The 15800-nt window shown below is 39.7% G+C and overlaps 1 protein-coding gene across 5 annotated transcripts in view; it reads left to right on the top strand.

Moving 5' to 3' along the window:
- Positions 1-15402, top strand: part of cc2d2a (coiled-coil and C2 domain containing 2A) — a 127232-nt gene extending 111830 nt beyond the window's left edge. For all 5 annotated transcript variants that reach the window (XM_078401073.1, XM_078401052.1, XM_078401062.1 and 2 more), the window contains 7 exons: positions 907-996; positions 3661-3774; positions 6070-6204; positions 6469-6591; positions 10391-10449; positions 10747-10924; positions 12063-15402. In XM_078401073.1, coding sequence (XP_078257199.1) covers positions 907-996; positions 3661-3774; positions 6070-6204; positions 6469-6591; positions 10391-10449; positions 10747-10924; positions 12063-12251 — 888 coding nt within the window. In that variant the 3' untranslated portion in view covers positions 12252-15402. The remainder of the gene's footprint in view (positions 1-906; positions 997-3660; positions 3775-6069; positions 6205-6468; positions 6592-10390; positions 10450-10746; positions 10925-12062) is intronic.
- The last annotated feature ends 398 nt before the right edge of the window (positions 15403-15800 follow it).

The raw sequence follows: 15800 nt of genomic DNA, 5'->3' as shown, positions 1-15800 counted from the left end.
TAAGATACCATTTAAAAAATATTCTTCATAGAAATAGTTCAGCAGATTTCGACCCGAAACGTCACCCATTCCTTCTCTCCTGAGATGCTGCCTGACCTGCTGAATTACTCCAGCATTTTGTGAATAAATACAGCAGATTTACAGATTCATTAATCTGTAAAACAGAACTTCAAAGTAAAAAGAAAATGTAGGCCTACCGTCCAGCTATTTTTTCCTTTAATTTAATCTTTTTCATTTGGTGACTGCACTTTATTGATTCCCAACGCAAGGATAAAGTTATTTTCCTACCAACAGTATCACCAATTTTCAAAGTGTTGAAGTTCATCTTTAGTCCTCTGCACATCCTTTGTGCCTTAATGGAGGTCATCTTAGTATTTCAAGTCACCTGTGCTAACATTGAATGAGAGGAAATTTGGGGGAATTCATGAGCAGAATTTTATGCAAGAGTTTGGAGGAACAAACGTCATTGTCAAATACTAAGACCGCTGTTTATCAGAAATAATAACATTTATAAATGTAGTGAACACTTTGGCAAAATTTGCCTCCCTTTTTGTGCTTGTTACTTTAAAAAATCCTTTGTTTAGTGTTAAATGACATACTCCAAAAACGTTTTTAATCGCATTTGGCATTACTGAAATAAGCTGCTTAAATATAACATTTATGCACATGAATTGCAGTGAGGCAACTTGCCTCTGAGGTTATTTCTGCAAATAACTTTGAATATATGTAAATATTTTGAAAAGTCCTATTTGTCACAAATTGTGTTGTATATGTGTTATTGGCTATAACACAATTATTTTTTCATTGAAGCTCAACCATATTTTGATTACTCCATGATAGAATTTATTCTGAACCTGATCTTCATCAGGAAATGACTGCTTGATCTTATCTGTCCATATGTTTTAGGAACTGATGGCCCGTTATGTCTCTCTGATTCCCTTTCTACCAGACAGTGTGACCTTTGCTGGAATCTGTGACTTATGGTGCACTTCAGATGTAAGCAATTTTATAACTTCATTGCTCTAACTCTGGATTTTTTTTGTTCTTAGTTTTATCATTTTGTAGTTATAATATACTGTTGGAGAAACTTTAGGCTTTTGACTGGCACTATTTTGTGTATGAACTCCAACTCCAACTAATCACAGACTGTTTCGTGAAGAGGTATTGCACATGCTCATTCTAGCACACATAGTTGTCTCTGAGCAATATTTTTCCATTAAATCAGGTCTACAGTAGTTATGCATAAATGCAAAGTGAAATTATTGCATTGAATAATATTATTAATAATAATAATATTGTCAAAGATAAAATGTTCATAGAAGTTGAAATTGTTAAAAGCTTAACGATGGACTATAATTCTGCATAAAGTAGAATCTCTATTGAAAAGCCTAAAGGATGGCAGACGCGTGCATGCATGTTTGAGAGAGGGAGAGAAGGAGAGGGACTGTCTAGCTAGCAAGCTTCATGTTGGTAGGATGAAGTGCATTGATGAGATTGAGGTCAAACATTGGAAAACAAGAAATGGCAGCATTCATCTGCATAAACTCCACTTAGGCTGCCAAAAAAGGAAATCTCGATGTGTGCACATTTCACAAAATAAAACAAAATTACACACATTTAACTTTTCAAAGGAAAGCGGGAAAAATGTTCCCAATGTTGGGGGAGTCCAAAATCAGGGGCCACAGTCTAAGAATAAAGGGGAGGCCATTTAAAACTGAGATGAGAAAAAACTTTTTCACCCAGAGAGTTGTGAATTTGTGGAATTCTCTGCCACAGAAGTCAGTGGAGGCCAATTCACTGGATGAATTTAAAAGAGAATGAGATAGAGCTCTAGGGCCTCGTGGAATCAAGGGATATGGGGAAAAGGCAGGCACAGGTTACTGATCAGCCATGATCATAATGAATGGCGGTGCTGGCTCGAAGGGCCAAATGGCCTCATCCTGCACCTATTTTCTATGTTTCTGAAGGCTGACACGCCTGAAGGCATAAAGGGAAATATTATAAGATTATGTGCATGGGAGGCAAGAGCATTTATAGAAATATTGCAGAAGCCTTGAAGAAATGCACTGCACCCAATATTACACAACAAAGCCTACTTTCTTTGGACGCTTCCCTCCACCTTCTTGATCTCACCGTCTCCATCACAGGAGATAGACTATCGACTGACATCTGTTACAAACCACCTGACTCCAACAGTTATCCGGACTACACTTCTTCCCACCCTGCTTCTTCCAAAGACTCTAGGCCCTTCTCCCAATTCCTCCATCTCTGTCTCTCTCTCCACCTCCATCTCTGTTCCCAAGATGAGCTGTGCAAATACTAGGACATTATGGAATGGGGGTTCCCCGTTTCTATCATAGATAAGGCCCTCACATGTGTTTCCTCTATATCCCATAGTTCCACTGTTGCTCCCCCTCCCCCCTGGCGTAACTGGGACAGAGTCCCCCTAGTCCTCACCTTTCACCCCATCAGCCGTTGCATACAACACATCATCCATCCTCCGACGTTTTCGTCATCTCCAACAGGATCCCACCACAAATCACATCTTCCCATCTCCACCCCTTTCTGCTTTCCACAGAGACCATTCCATCCATAACTCCCTGGTTCACTCATCCCTTTCCACCCAAATCACTCCCTGCCAAGGGACTTCCCCTGAACCGCAGGAGATGCAACACCTGTCCCAATACCTCCTCCCTCGACCTCATCCAGGAACCCTGACAGTCTTTTCAGGTGAGGCAGAGATTTACTTGCACCTCCCCCAACCTCATCTACTGTATCCAGGGCTCCCAATGTGGGCTCCTATCAGCGAGACCAGGTATAGACTTGGTCGTCATTTTGCTGAACACTTACACTTATAATTCGCCTTGGCATACATGATCTCCCAGTTGCCATACATTTTAGCTCCCCTTCCCATTCCCATACTGACTTTTCTGTCCTGGGCTTCCTCCACTGTCAGAGTGAGGCCACACACAAATTGGAGGAACAGCACCTCATATTTCGCTTGGGCAGTTTACAATCAAGCAGTATGAACGTTAACTTCTCTCATTTCAAGTAACTCCTGCATATCCTTTTCTGTCCCTCCCCCACCCTAGTCATCCATCGGTCGTGTCCTTGTACATCTTAGCACATCTTCCCCAGCCAACAATGTGGTTGGCGATTATGGTCCACTTTTTGATATCCTTTGTGTTATTTCCAAGTGTTGATCTATAACCAAAGTAGCATGTTACCTTACATGTATAATTACTCAGTTATACTCAGTACTCTGGTAGTGGCTGACCTGAAAAACATTGTTGCTTGCAGTTTAGAAGACTGGACTCTTCCCTATTGCAGGCCATGTCCTTTTTTAAATTTTTAATGGCCTGAATGCTGTGTTTAGATGCCATCTAATTATAACATAGCGCACTTGTGCAGGTAAAACAAATTAGTCTCTACTAATTAATACAGGTGTCAGGTGTCAGGGAGAAGGCAGGAGAATGGGATTGAGAGGGAAAGATAGATCAGCTATGATTGAATGGTGAAGTAGATATGATGGGCCAAATGGCCTAATCGTGCTCCTAGAACATATGAACTACTGTGAACTACTATTCAGTCTGTTGTGCTTTGGGATGCATTAGATAGTTTCTTTTAAACTCAAAAAGGGTTTTTTTCCAATCAAAACAGCAATTCCTGAACTTACTTGCTGGTGATGAGGAGGAACATGCAGTTCTGCTCTGCAACTATTTCCTAGCGCTGGGAAAGAAAGCTTGGCTGGTGATAGGGACTGCCATTCCTGAGGTAAAAGGCAGCTGCTTCTTCTTTACCATGTTCTGTAGAGTTTCCATAAAGAGATGAATCCTTCAATCAAATCATCAAAAAAAATGATTGCTGCAATTTAAATTATAATGTCAGATGAAAAAGGTTATGTGTAGAGGATTGAGGAGGTTAAGTTTAATGATTTTGATCGGGTAAATGCTCGGCACTTGTTTTCACTGCTAGGGGAGATTAAGAGCAAGGATAACTTTAAAATTAGAGACAGGCCTTCACAAACCATCTGAAACACTTGTTCATGCAACTGGAACCTAGTTCATGCAACTAAAGGAACTTTCTTTTTATTCAGTTAAACTACTGCGAGGTGTATAGATGTAATTAGGACACAAATCAGTCGTAATCTAACTGGAGCAAAGATAACCTTGGCGGACTGCATAGGCTGCATGATTTCTTATGTTCTTGTCCGTATGGTTTGTCAAATGGGTCAATCGCTTAACATGTGTGGTGTCAAACATGAACACAAACATCAGGGAAAGTCAGTTTGCTTCCCAATCCAAACTGCTGGCTGATCTCTGCTAGAGAGGCAGACCATGTTCTGCTTTTTTAACATAGATTAGAATTTGAATGGAGGAATGGGTTGAATATCGTGTTGACATGTATACTGGCAGGATTCTTTTCAAATTTAAGACTTTGAGGAATGGTGGGTGAATTGTTGGGGGGGGGGGCAGAAAAGTGGAATCATCATATCTTATTGAAACAGGTGAATTTTTTACAGTGCTTGACGGGGTAGATAGAGGGATGATGATTCCCCTGTTTGGGACTTCAAGAATCAGGGCACCTGGTCAAAATATGGGATCAGGTGAGGGAAATTTCTTCAATTAGAGAATAGGGAGTCTTTGGAATTCTCTACTAAATGGGCTGTGATAGCTCCATTGCAGAGTATTTCAAGAGAGAGATATGTCGATATTTGGATGTTAAGGGAATCAGAGAATGTGAGATGTGTGCAGGAAAGTATTACTGAGACAGAGTTAACCATTGAGTAAAGAATGTTTAATTATCATATATAGTCAAGTCAAGTCAAGTCAATTTTATTTGTATAACACATTTAAAAACAACCCACGTTGACCAAAGTGCTGTACATCTGATTAGGTACTAAGGAAAAAAAATGAAACATACAGTAGCACGCAAACAGTTCACAGTGCCTCCTCAATGAGCCTCAAACGCTAGGGAGTAGAACAGTAGAACAGTAGAACAATTAAATTCTTACTTGCAGCTGCATAACAGGCCTGTAAACTCAATACACATAGGTAGTATGTAGTAAACAAAAACTCAATAAATTAGTAACTCCAGTACTAGTGCAAAAATGCCCTAAGTCCTTAGTATCATAGGCCATAGCTCATAGATGAAGTTGGTATGGTGTAGAATTTAAAAGCCTGATGGTTGGTGGGAAAAGGTTTTCCTTTAACCTGGTGGTCACCGTTTGCAGACTGCTAAAACAGTCCCCAGGACTCCTTTCATATTGTCTATGTCCGTCATGATTTTATATACTTTTGTAAGAGCACCCTCTAATACTCCTGCGCTTGAAGGGGGAAAGCTGCAGCCTATCCAGTCTTTACTTATAACTCAGGCCCTCCAATCCCAGTAGCATTCTTGTGATCATTTCAGCATACTCTCCAGCTTCATGGCATCCTTCCTTGAGTTACATAACCAGACTGCAGACAATACTCCAAATGTTGTCTTACCAATGTCTTGTACAGTTTTAACATAACATCCCAACTCTTGTATTCAGTGCCCTGACCAAACGCCTTGTTCACCACGCTGTCTACTTGTGTCGCCACTTTCAGGGAACAATGTACTTGTACCTCTAATTCTCGGTGTTCTACCACACTTCCCAGAGCCGTACTGTTTATTGTGTTAGTCACCCATGGTTTATCATGCCAAAATGGAATACTTCTCATTTATCATGGTTAAATTCAATTTGCCAATTCTTTGCCCGTTTTCCGAGATGATGTTGATCCTGTTGCAATCTTAAGTAACCACCTTCACCATTAACAAAACCACCAAGTTTGGTGTCATCTGCATTTTATTTATTGGTGGATATGTAGCAATTAAAATTAAACTATATTTACCTGGTAACAATTGCACCTTATAGATGTGTAATATACGTGCTGCTGCTTGCACTTCACAAAAATCATAATGATCTTTTAACTTGTTTTCTCGTTCTCTTCCTTATTTAAAGAGCTCCCATTTGCTAAGTTATATTTGGTTCTTTTCTCATTTAAAAAACTTTCACTAAGAAACACTGCACACATTTATTTTCAGGGTCCAACAGCATATGTGCTGAGCTATGATCACAACCAGTTTGTGATCTGGAACTCTGCTACTGGACAGTACTATGGACAATTTGATGCATTCTGTCCCTTGCAAAGTGTCAGCTGCTTGGTTAGTGCTGAAAACGTAAGTTTCATTTGAGCACATTCCCAGATATAATAGTGAAATCCAATGAACCAATCCAGTTATCAGTTTCTAAAATCCTAAAAGTTGAAGTAGTCTTTATTGATTGAGCTTAATGTTCAAACTTATTCATTTTAAAGCCTTGTTTGCTGCTTAAACGGAACCTTCTGGCAAAAAAAGCTGTTGATTGCGATTCTAACTTGGATTTTCTGATCTGTTCAAAAAGTTTCTTTTGTCTCTGCTCATTCATTGATATTGATTTTCTAGGTCTGGTTCAATGTACAGAAATATGAAACTGTAATGAGAATGAATTTTGATACCAGCAAGTCTAACTTGTGGAAGCCATTTTTTTCACGAAGTTTTCCATTTCCAGGCTTATCAAGTGTTCAGGTGAATATTTTTTTAATTTCCATTTAATATGGTTACAACATTTGCATGAACTAATAGAAATATTATATTCAGGATAGGGAAGTGACTTTGTTTTAACTAAGTTATGGCACACTGGTACAGCTGATAGAGCTGCTGCCTCTCAACTCCTGAGACCAGGGTTCAATCCTGATCTTGAATGTTGTCTGTGTGGAATTGGCACGTTCTTCCCGTGACCACGTGGGTTTCCTCCAGGTGTTTCAGTTTTCTATTGCATCCCAAAGACATGCGGGTTTGTAGGTTAATTGGTCTCTTTAAATTGCCCCACTGTGTCGGGCATGAATGTGAAAGTGGGATAACATAGAACTGGTATAGACACAAAAGGAACTGCAGATGCTGGTTTAAAAAAAGAGGGCACAAAGTGCTAGAGTAACTTGGTGGATCAGGCAGGATCTCTGGAGAACATGGATGGGTGATGTTTCGGGTTGGGACCCTTCTCCAAACTGGTGTAAACGGGTGATCGATGGCCGATGTGGACTCAGTGGGTCAAAGACCCTGTTTCCATGCTGTATCTTTCAATTTATTTTACCACATATTGGGTACGTACATGTGTGCATGGGAGTGGAAAGCTATGTATATAGTGAAGGGTACTCTGAAATACTGATATAATGGCTGCAATACAACTAGATTATGTGTTTAATAGTGACAATTAAGGTAGTATTTTACTGTCATGCAACAGAAAGTAATTGACAAATAACCAACAACTGACAACATAATGCCATTGTCAGTGATGGGAGAAAAGTTAATGTATAGATTGAAGGTTTAGCAGTAGAAAGTATTCAAATTTAAGGTACGGAGATTGCAAAATATAAAGATGCATGCATGCATATAGATATTTAAATGCAAAAATATTGCATTAAATATCAATGTAAGAGGATAAAAATAAATGGGATGCAGGCACTAAATGGTGTGGATGGGAAGAGAGGCTTGGGTTGAATTGAAATATCCTTCAAATGAACTCTTGCAGGTAGATAAAAGATACTAACAAAAGCATTGTTTTTTTTTGTCTTGTGTGATTTAGAACATACAATTATTGAATAAAGATTAAATAATATTCTGTACTGGTAAGATTGCAGACATAGTTCTCTATACTCATTTAAACATAGAAAAAAACATTTCTGCCATATATTGATAATTGATAGAAGAAGGTATAGTAACAGGGATGAATGTGAGATACAGAACTAATTGAATCAAAGAAAGCTTGTAAGAGTTTTAGTGTAGAGATACAGCGAGGAAACAGGCCCTTTGGCCAACCGAGTCCGCACCGATCAGCAATCCCTGCACATTAACACTATCCTACACACACTACGGACAATTTACATTTATACCAAGCCAATTAAACTACATAGCTGTTTGTCTTTGGAGCGTGGGAGGAAACCGAAGATCTCGGAGAAAACCAACGCGGTCAGGGGGAGAACATACAAACTCAGTACAGATAGCACCCATAGTCGGGATGGAACCCGGATCTCTGGCGCTGTAAGCACTGCAAGGCAGCGGGACAGGCAGCATCTCTGAAGAGAAGGAATGGGTGATGTTTCGGGTCGAGACCCTTCTTCAGACTGATGTCAGGGGAATGGGCGGGACAGAGATGGAATGTAGTCGGAGACAGTAAGACTGGTGGGAGAACTGGGAAGGGGAGAGGATGGAGAGAGAGGGAAAGCAAGGGCTATTTGAAGTTAGTGAAGTCAATGTTCATACCGCTGGGGTGTAAGCTACCCAAGTGAAATATGAGGTGCTGTTCCTCCAATTTGCATTGCAATTTGCAATGGAGGAGGCCCAGGTCGGAATGGGAGGGGGAGTTAAAGTGCTGAGCAACCGGGAGATTAGGTAGGTTAAGGCGGACTGAGCGGAGATGTTCAGCGAAACGATCGCCGAGCCTGCGCATGGTCTCGCCAATGTACAGGAGTTGACACCTGGAACAGTGGATACAGCAGATGAGGTTGGAGGAGATGCAAGTGAACCTCTGCCTCACCTGGAATGACTTTCGGGATCCGCGGTTGCAGGGGAAAGTACATGGGGAGGGGGTGGTTTGGGTGGGAAGGGACGAGTTGACCAGGTAGTTGCAGAGGGAATGGTCTCTGCGGAAATCAGAAAGGGGTGAAGGTGGGAAGATGTGGCCAGTGGTGGGATCCAGTTGGAGGTGGCAAAAAGTTTGAAGGATTATATACTATATGCGACGGCTGATGGGGTGGAAGATGAGGACAAGGGGGACTCAGTCCTTGTTACAAATGGGGGTAGGGGAAGCAAGAGCGGAGCTGCGGGATATAGAGGAGACCCTAGTGAGGGCCTCATCTATAATATGCAGAGGTTCACTTGCACCTCCTCCAACCTCATCTACTGTAGCCGCTGTTCCAAGTGTCAACTCCTGTACATCGGCGAGATCAAGCGCAGGCTCGGCGATCGTTTCACTGAACACCTCCGCTCAGTCCACCTTAACCTACCTGATCTCCTGGGTGCTCAACACTTTAACTTCCCCCTCCCATTTCTGACATTTCTATCCTAGGCCTCCTCCACTGTCAGAGTGAGGGCCAGTGCAAATTGGAGGAACAGCACCTCATATTTTGCATGGGTAGTTTACACCCCAGCAGTATGAACATTGACTTCTCCAACTTCAAATCGCCCTTGCTTTCCCTCCTTTTCCATCCCCTCCCCCTTCCCAGTTCTCCCACTGTTTTCCTGTCTCCTACTACATTCTATCTCTGTCCTCCCCACTCCCCTGACATCAGTCTGAAGAAGGATCTCGACCTGAAACGTCACCCATTCCTTCTCTCCAGAGATGCTGCCTGTCCCGCTGAATTACTCCGGCATTTTGCGTCTACCTTCGATTTAAACCAGCATCTGCAGTTCTTTCCTGCACTGTAAGGCAGCAACTGTACCGCTGCGCCACGGTGGCCACCCACAAGAGGTTTATAAAATTATGAAGAATTTTAGTAAGATGAGTAGGAAAGGTCCCATTTACTGTGACTGGGAACAACAATATAGTTCTACAATAACACCTGTCCATGACATGAATTTAATATAAAGTGAGTAATGAATTTGGAAACACTATTAGTGTTGTGCAAACTGATTATAATGTGATTTTGATTGTAAGGTAAAGAACCACTTAAAAGATACTTTGGAAATTGATAAACCGGATAAAAGGTACATTGGAAAAAATATCAGTGTTGGATGAAAAAACCTCCTTACATGTAATCTTCCCTCAGTAACCAGATGCCATTGTCTCTTAAGTCAAGTCAAGTCAAGTTTATTTGTCACATACACATACGAGATGTGCAGTGAAATGAAAGTGGCAATGACTGCGGATTGTGCAAAGAAATTACAATTACAGCATAAAAATTAAAATTAATACAGAAAAAAAAGAAGAAAAAAGCTCAGTCTTTCAGTTTCACTGCAATAGCCATTGAACATGACCCGCAATCATATCTATTGATACCTGTGCAATGATACTCAATTTCTACAATGTAACATGCAGCACTTAGCTTGCACTAACAAAAATAAACTCATAGCTATTAAAAGTGACCTTTACTTTTGAAAATATCTGCAGGCAAAATCATTCCGTTCTAACACGTTTGAATCTCTCCAGGGAGTTGGCTTGGGAATGCAACTGTCATATTCCTGCAGAACTTCCTGCACAGGAGTTCTGTGGTTAGTGGTGTAAAGTGATCCACATTCTTCAGGTGTTTGCTATCCAACCTGTTCACTCGGCTTAATTGGAAACATTGTGACATTCTATTCATGTGTTGTTTTCTTTTCTGTCTTGTAGCCGGATGAGTTGGTTTACCACCACACCGACAAGGCAACTGCAGTAGAACTTCAGGATAAGTAATGCAAATTTGTTCGTGGAAATTGTGTTTTTAATCGCCTTTTATTGTGTAAAATATGAGAGTTCTTTAGCATTAACAAACAAAAATTAACAACATGCATTGTTATCTAGATGCTTTCAAATGAGAAAGACACGGCAACTTTCAGTTTTACCTAATATTGATCACTGAAGTACTTAATACATATCAAACCTAACCATCATGCTAAAGAGTCTTTCACCTAAACCTGTTAAAGAATCCTCCAATGTTACATCATCAATTTTGGCCTATTTGCTGATATTTTCTGCAATTATCCTAGGATTGAAAAGATCTTGAAAGAGAAGATAATGGAATGGAGACCAAGACATCCCACCCGCTGGAACAGATACTGCATGTCAACTCTACGGCAATTCCTGCCAAAACTTGAGCTGACCCAAGGTCGAGAGGGTGGAGATGACCATTGTGCAGAGCTACAGAGTCTGTTGGGCGATTACAGGGTACTGACCTTTGAACCTCACCAACAGCAAAAGCCAGAACTAGGAAATGTCTGATTTGGTAGAAATTTAATATTTTTGTTTACAGAACAAAACATAGAACAGCACAGCACAGCAACAGGCCTTTCAACTCACAATATTGTGCCGAACATAATGCCAAGATAATCTCATTTCATCTGCCTGCATGTGATCCATATCCCTCCATCTCCTGTCTTTGTAAAACTCTCTTAAACTCCACCGTCAGTTCTGCCTCCACCACCACCCCATGTGCATTTCTACAAGTCTCTTAAATGGCTCTATTGTTTTTGTATCTGCTGCCACTGGCAGCATGTTCCAAGCACTCACCACCCTCTTTAAAATAAAACTTTCCCAGCATATCACTTTTAAACTTTGCCCCATCTCTCACCTTAAAGCTATTCCCTCGTCTTTGATATTTCCATGCTAGGAAAAGTGTTCTGTCTACCTATATAAACCTAATACTTTCACCTATTAAGAACTATTTACATTTCACTTATTAATATTTGCTTCTTTAGTTTATTTGCAAGTAGTACTCCTTGGCATGTAATGCAAGGTACTTTAAGTTGTATGGGCTTTTCACAAATCATTTAGTTTGGAATCATAAATAATTATAATGGTGAAAAAGTTCTAAGACAGTGTTGAAGGTCTAGACATATTATCCTTAGCATGTATACATCAAAATTGTGTATTTGGAGGAAATTTCTACGATACATGCATAATTTGCGTAAACTGCAGAAGCTATTAAATCAACTTTTGCTCTGCTCTAGAAATATCATTCCGCAACTCAGTTCAAGAACAACGTCGTTTTTCTTTTTCCTCCCAATTTATTCAATGGAAAATATTAAGACTTTCACCAAACGGCAAAACAAGGCCAATAATTTATTTGTCAAAAACTCAAAATCTTTTGTCATTTATCTTAACATTACCTTTCATCAATCACTTACAGCAGATACTTTTAAATTGTTTTGCAAAACAAGCACTAATGTGGGAAGTATTAGACATTTCTACCTCATTTATTTCAATTTGTTAATGTGGTATTCTGTCAGGCGCAATCTGTTGATTGTTTTTGAGGAGCAAGAATAAACTAATCTTAAGTAACTTGTAGTTTTTTCTCTCTCTACAGATTTCTGGGTTTCCTATTCACGTGTCTTTCTCGGAATTGAAGCCAATCATTGAAGCTGTACACAGCACTGGTGTCCATAACACAGAGACCCCTCTGGCAGAGTTTGCTTTAGCTGTGTACATTCACCCATACCCCAACAATGTTTTATCTGTATGGATTTACGTGGCGTCCTTGGTCCGCAACAGATGACATACACAATGAACCACAATCCCTGCCATCTTAATGTCAGCAGGAAAAGAATACTTGTTCAGTGTCTTTGCCTTATTGAACTGTACTGAAGCTGACAGTACTTTTGGATTTGCGTTCACTATATTGCAGATGAGATATAGAAAACTATACTACTGTTTTATCATGTTCAATTTTATTTCAAAGTTCTATAACTTAATTTTATACTGCACATTTCTTGCACCATGTAAAATATGACTGTGCATAAAACCTTGCAAGTCATTCTTCATAATGCAAACAATCCTGATTTCTTCCCCCATCTTGCATGAAAGTGAACTTGTCAAATTTGACAGGTTTAATTTTAAATTTAATTGAAAATTTAGATCTGTGACAGTCTGTGCTTTGCATCAGAGCTCAGCTGATCAGAAAAAATATATAATTTCAAGAAATAAATAGAATGGAAGTACTCAGCAGGTTAGGCAGTGTACGTGGAGAGAGAAACATATATAATGTTTCAGGTCACCTACTTGTCATCAAAACTGGTCAGTTCTGAAACCAATTGGAATACTAGAAGCTGTTGAGGACAACAATGTGCTCATCGGAAGAGGAGATCCAATTTCTTGAACTTGCCATGAGCTTTCTTGGGACAATGTCAAGACAGAGATATCAGAGTGGAATGGAGAAATAAGCTATTTGTTGCTACAAGCATTGAAATTGATAACCATAGTATACTGTTTGTATGCAAGTCAGATCATTTTGTAAGGTGAATTGCTGCTTAGTGACCGATGCGTTTCCAGGAATTGCAGATTCTGAAATAGATCTCAATTGTTACTAAGCAATGCACAATCTTGGAGTTTGCACCAAGTGTGCATCAACTATATGCACTTGACGGTAAACCTACTTTGCCAATATTTTCACTCAAGCCTGTGAAAACAAACTCAACCACAAAGCTGGCAATGATTCAATATAATAGCACAGCAGGAGCAGTTGCATTCAACCATTGACTGGAATGTGACTTTGTCATAGGGCTAAGTTGCACAGGTTTACTATTAGTCAAGGACAGATCAACCCACTTGGATTGAGATCATTTAATTGTATTTAAAATATTAAAGGATTAGTTTTGGGAACAGATCCAATGAGGCTTCAGCTATCAGTCAATGTAACTGCGAGCAATTAATGATGGGTTTGTGTCAGTGGGAGAATCTAACCACCTCCCAAAATGGGAGCAGCTGATGAAAACATTTCATTACACGAAGGGATGAGGATATAATCATGTAGAAATTACCTTCAGCAATATAAAAGTAATTGGAAATTAATTTAGGGTTAAAATGCCACAATATTCTGTACGGTTTAATTTAATGATGTCCAGATTCTGTAATAATTTGCACAGAAATCATTAATTCTTGTGGAAAATGTGGACCACTGTATTAACAACTGATCTATTTATTTATCCATCTTCCCATCCCCTCCCCTTTCTGCGTTCCACAGAGACCGTTCCCTCCGTAACTCCCTGGTCCACTCGTCCCTTCCTACCCAAACCATCCCATCCCCGGGCACTTTCCCCTGCAACCGCAGGAGATGCAACACCTGTCCCTTTACCTCCCCCCTCAACTCCATCCAAGGACCCAAACAGTCTTTCCAGGTGAGACAGAGGTTCACCTGCACCTCCTCCAACCTCATCTATTGTATCCACTGCTCTAGATGTCAACTTCTTTACATCGGCAAAACCAAATGCAGGCTCGGCGATAGTTTCGCTCAACACCTTCGCTCAGTCCGCCTTAACCAACCTGATCTCCCGGTGGCTGAGCACTTCAACACCCCCTCCCACTCCTAGTCTGACCTTTCTGTCATGGGCCTCCTCCAGTACCATAGTGAGGCCCACCGGAAATTGGTGGAACAGCACCTCATATTTCGCCTGGGCAGCTTGCAGCCCAGCGGTATGAACATTGACTTCTCCAACTTTAGAAAGTTCCTCTGTCCCTCTCTTCCCCTCCCCTTTCCCTGTTCTCCCTCTATCTTCCTGTCTCCACCTATATCCTTCATTTGTCCTGCCCCCTGACATCAGTCTGAAGAAGGGTCTCGACCCAAAACGTCACCCATTCCTTCTCTCCTGAGATGCTGCCTGACCTGTTGAGTCACTCCAGCATTTTGTGAAATAAATACCTTTGATTTGTACCAGCATCTGCAGTTATTTTCTTACACTATCTATTTTAGTTAATGGTGGTTAATTTAGTACACAGGATGTGACTTTGTTTCTCGGGTTTAATAACTGTAAAACAATTATGTTAGAATACTGAATATACCAAATTGACATTTTGCATTTGGGTAATATTTTGTGAAAGGGCAATACTTATGTAATACCAAGAATGATGGATTGATGGTGATTCTTTCTCAGTATAGATATTTTGTAGCAGAAACAGATTTAATGATATACATTTTAAAGATGCTTCTTTACACTGTGTTCTGCAACTTATAATACTTAAAACAGTGCAAGATACTAACTAAGAAATTACAACTCAGATTTTCGATAAAAGGACCATTATTTACATTAAACGAGCAGCTTACGTTTTTCCCTGTATCTTTGATTATCCTTCCAAATAACTATCAGTTTCCAAAATGTAACATGGTCTCTTGAGTTGCAGTAATGATCGTGTAGTTCACAGCCTCACCGCCCTCTGTGCAAACTGTGCAAACTAGAACATGTCATCCATTCCTGTCTTGTATAATATTATATCATTCTACATCTCCACTATTCAAATGTTTTCCTACCCATTCTTCCTATCCTTCATCAATTTTTTTAAACCCCTATTAAACATCTTGTTTCAATAAAAACAACCTCAGTTTATTTTCCTCGTAGCACAACTTGTAAGATATTGTTGCTTCAATATCCAACTTTGTATGTGTCAAGTCAAGTCAATTTTATTTGTATAGCACATTTAAAAACAACCCACGTTGACCAAAGTGCTGCACATCTGATTAGGAAAAAAAGAAAAAAGAAACAACATACAGTGGGACCAGGTATTCCCAACAGCAGAATAATGATGATTTCACACAGACACATTTGGATCCCAGCTTCTGTAATTGTCACGTTCAATTTGTTATAAACTCATTGTCTACTTGTGATTTTAATATATTTTATGAATTTTTATATTATGACTTTATAGTTATATGATTGCATCCACTTTTGTACTTTTATACAAAAAATACTAATGTTAATATTTATCAATCTTTGAAATCGCCAGAATTGTTTGCGAATAAATGAATTTACCATTTATTTGAGTGTACATCTATATGTAATTTGTATTCACACCTTCATTTTGGGTTTCATTGTGATTTTATTTTGCTAAAAGGGAAGGAATTTTGAATGGTGAAAACTTGTCGCAGTTCATTTTGTTTTGCTGTTAAAATTAGGTATTCAGAATTATTAAATAACAAGCAGTTATGGGGATTGTACTTTCACAGTACTCAAGTCATAGAGAGATACAGCATGGCAATAGACCCTTCAGCCCACCACATCTGTGCGAATAATCACCCTACAGCAATCCTTTATTAATCATGTTTTACTCTCCCCAC

This window comes from Rhinoraja longicauda, chromosome 1 (genome assembly GCF_053455715.1).
Source record: "Rhinoraja longicauda isolate Sanriku21f chromosome 1, sRhiLon1.1, whole genome shotgun sequence".
NCBI lineage: Eukaryota > Metazoa > Chordata > Chondrichthyes > Rajiformes > Arhynchobatidae > Rhinoraja > Rhinoraja longicauda.
Note: the sequence above shows the minus strand (reverse complement) of the source record. Positions and strands in the feature narration are given on the sequence as shown.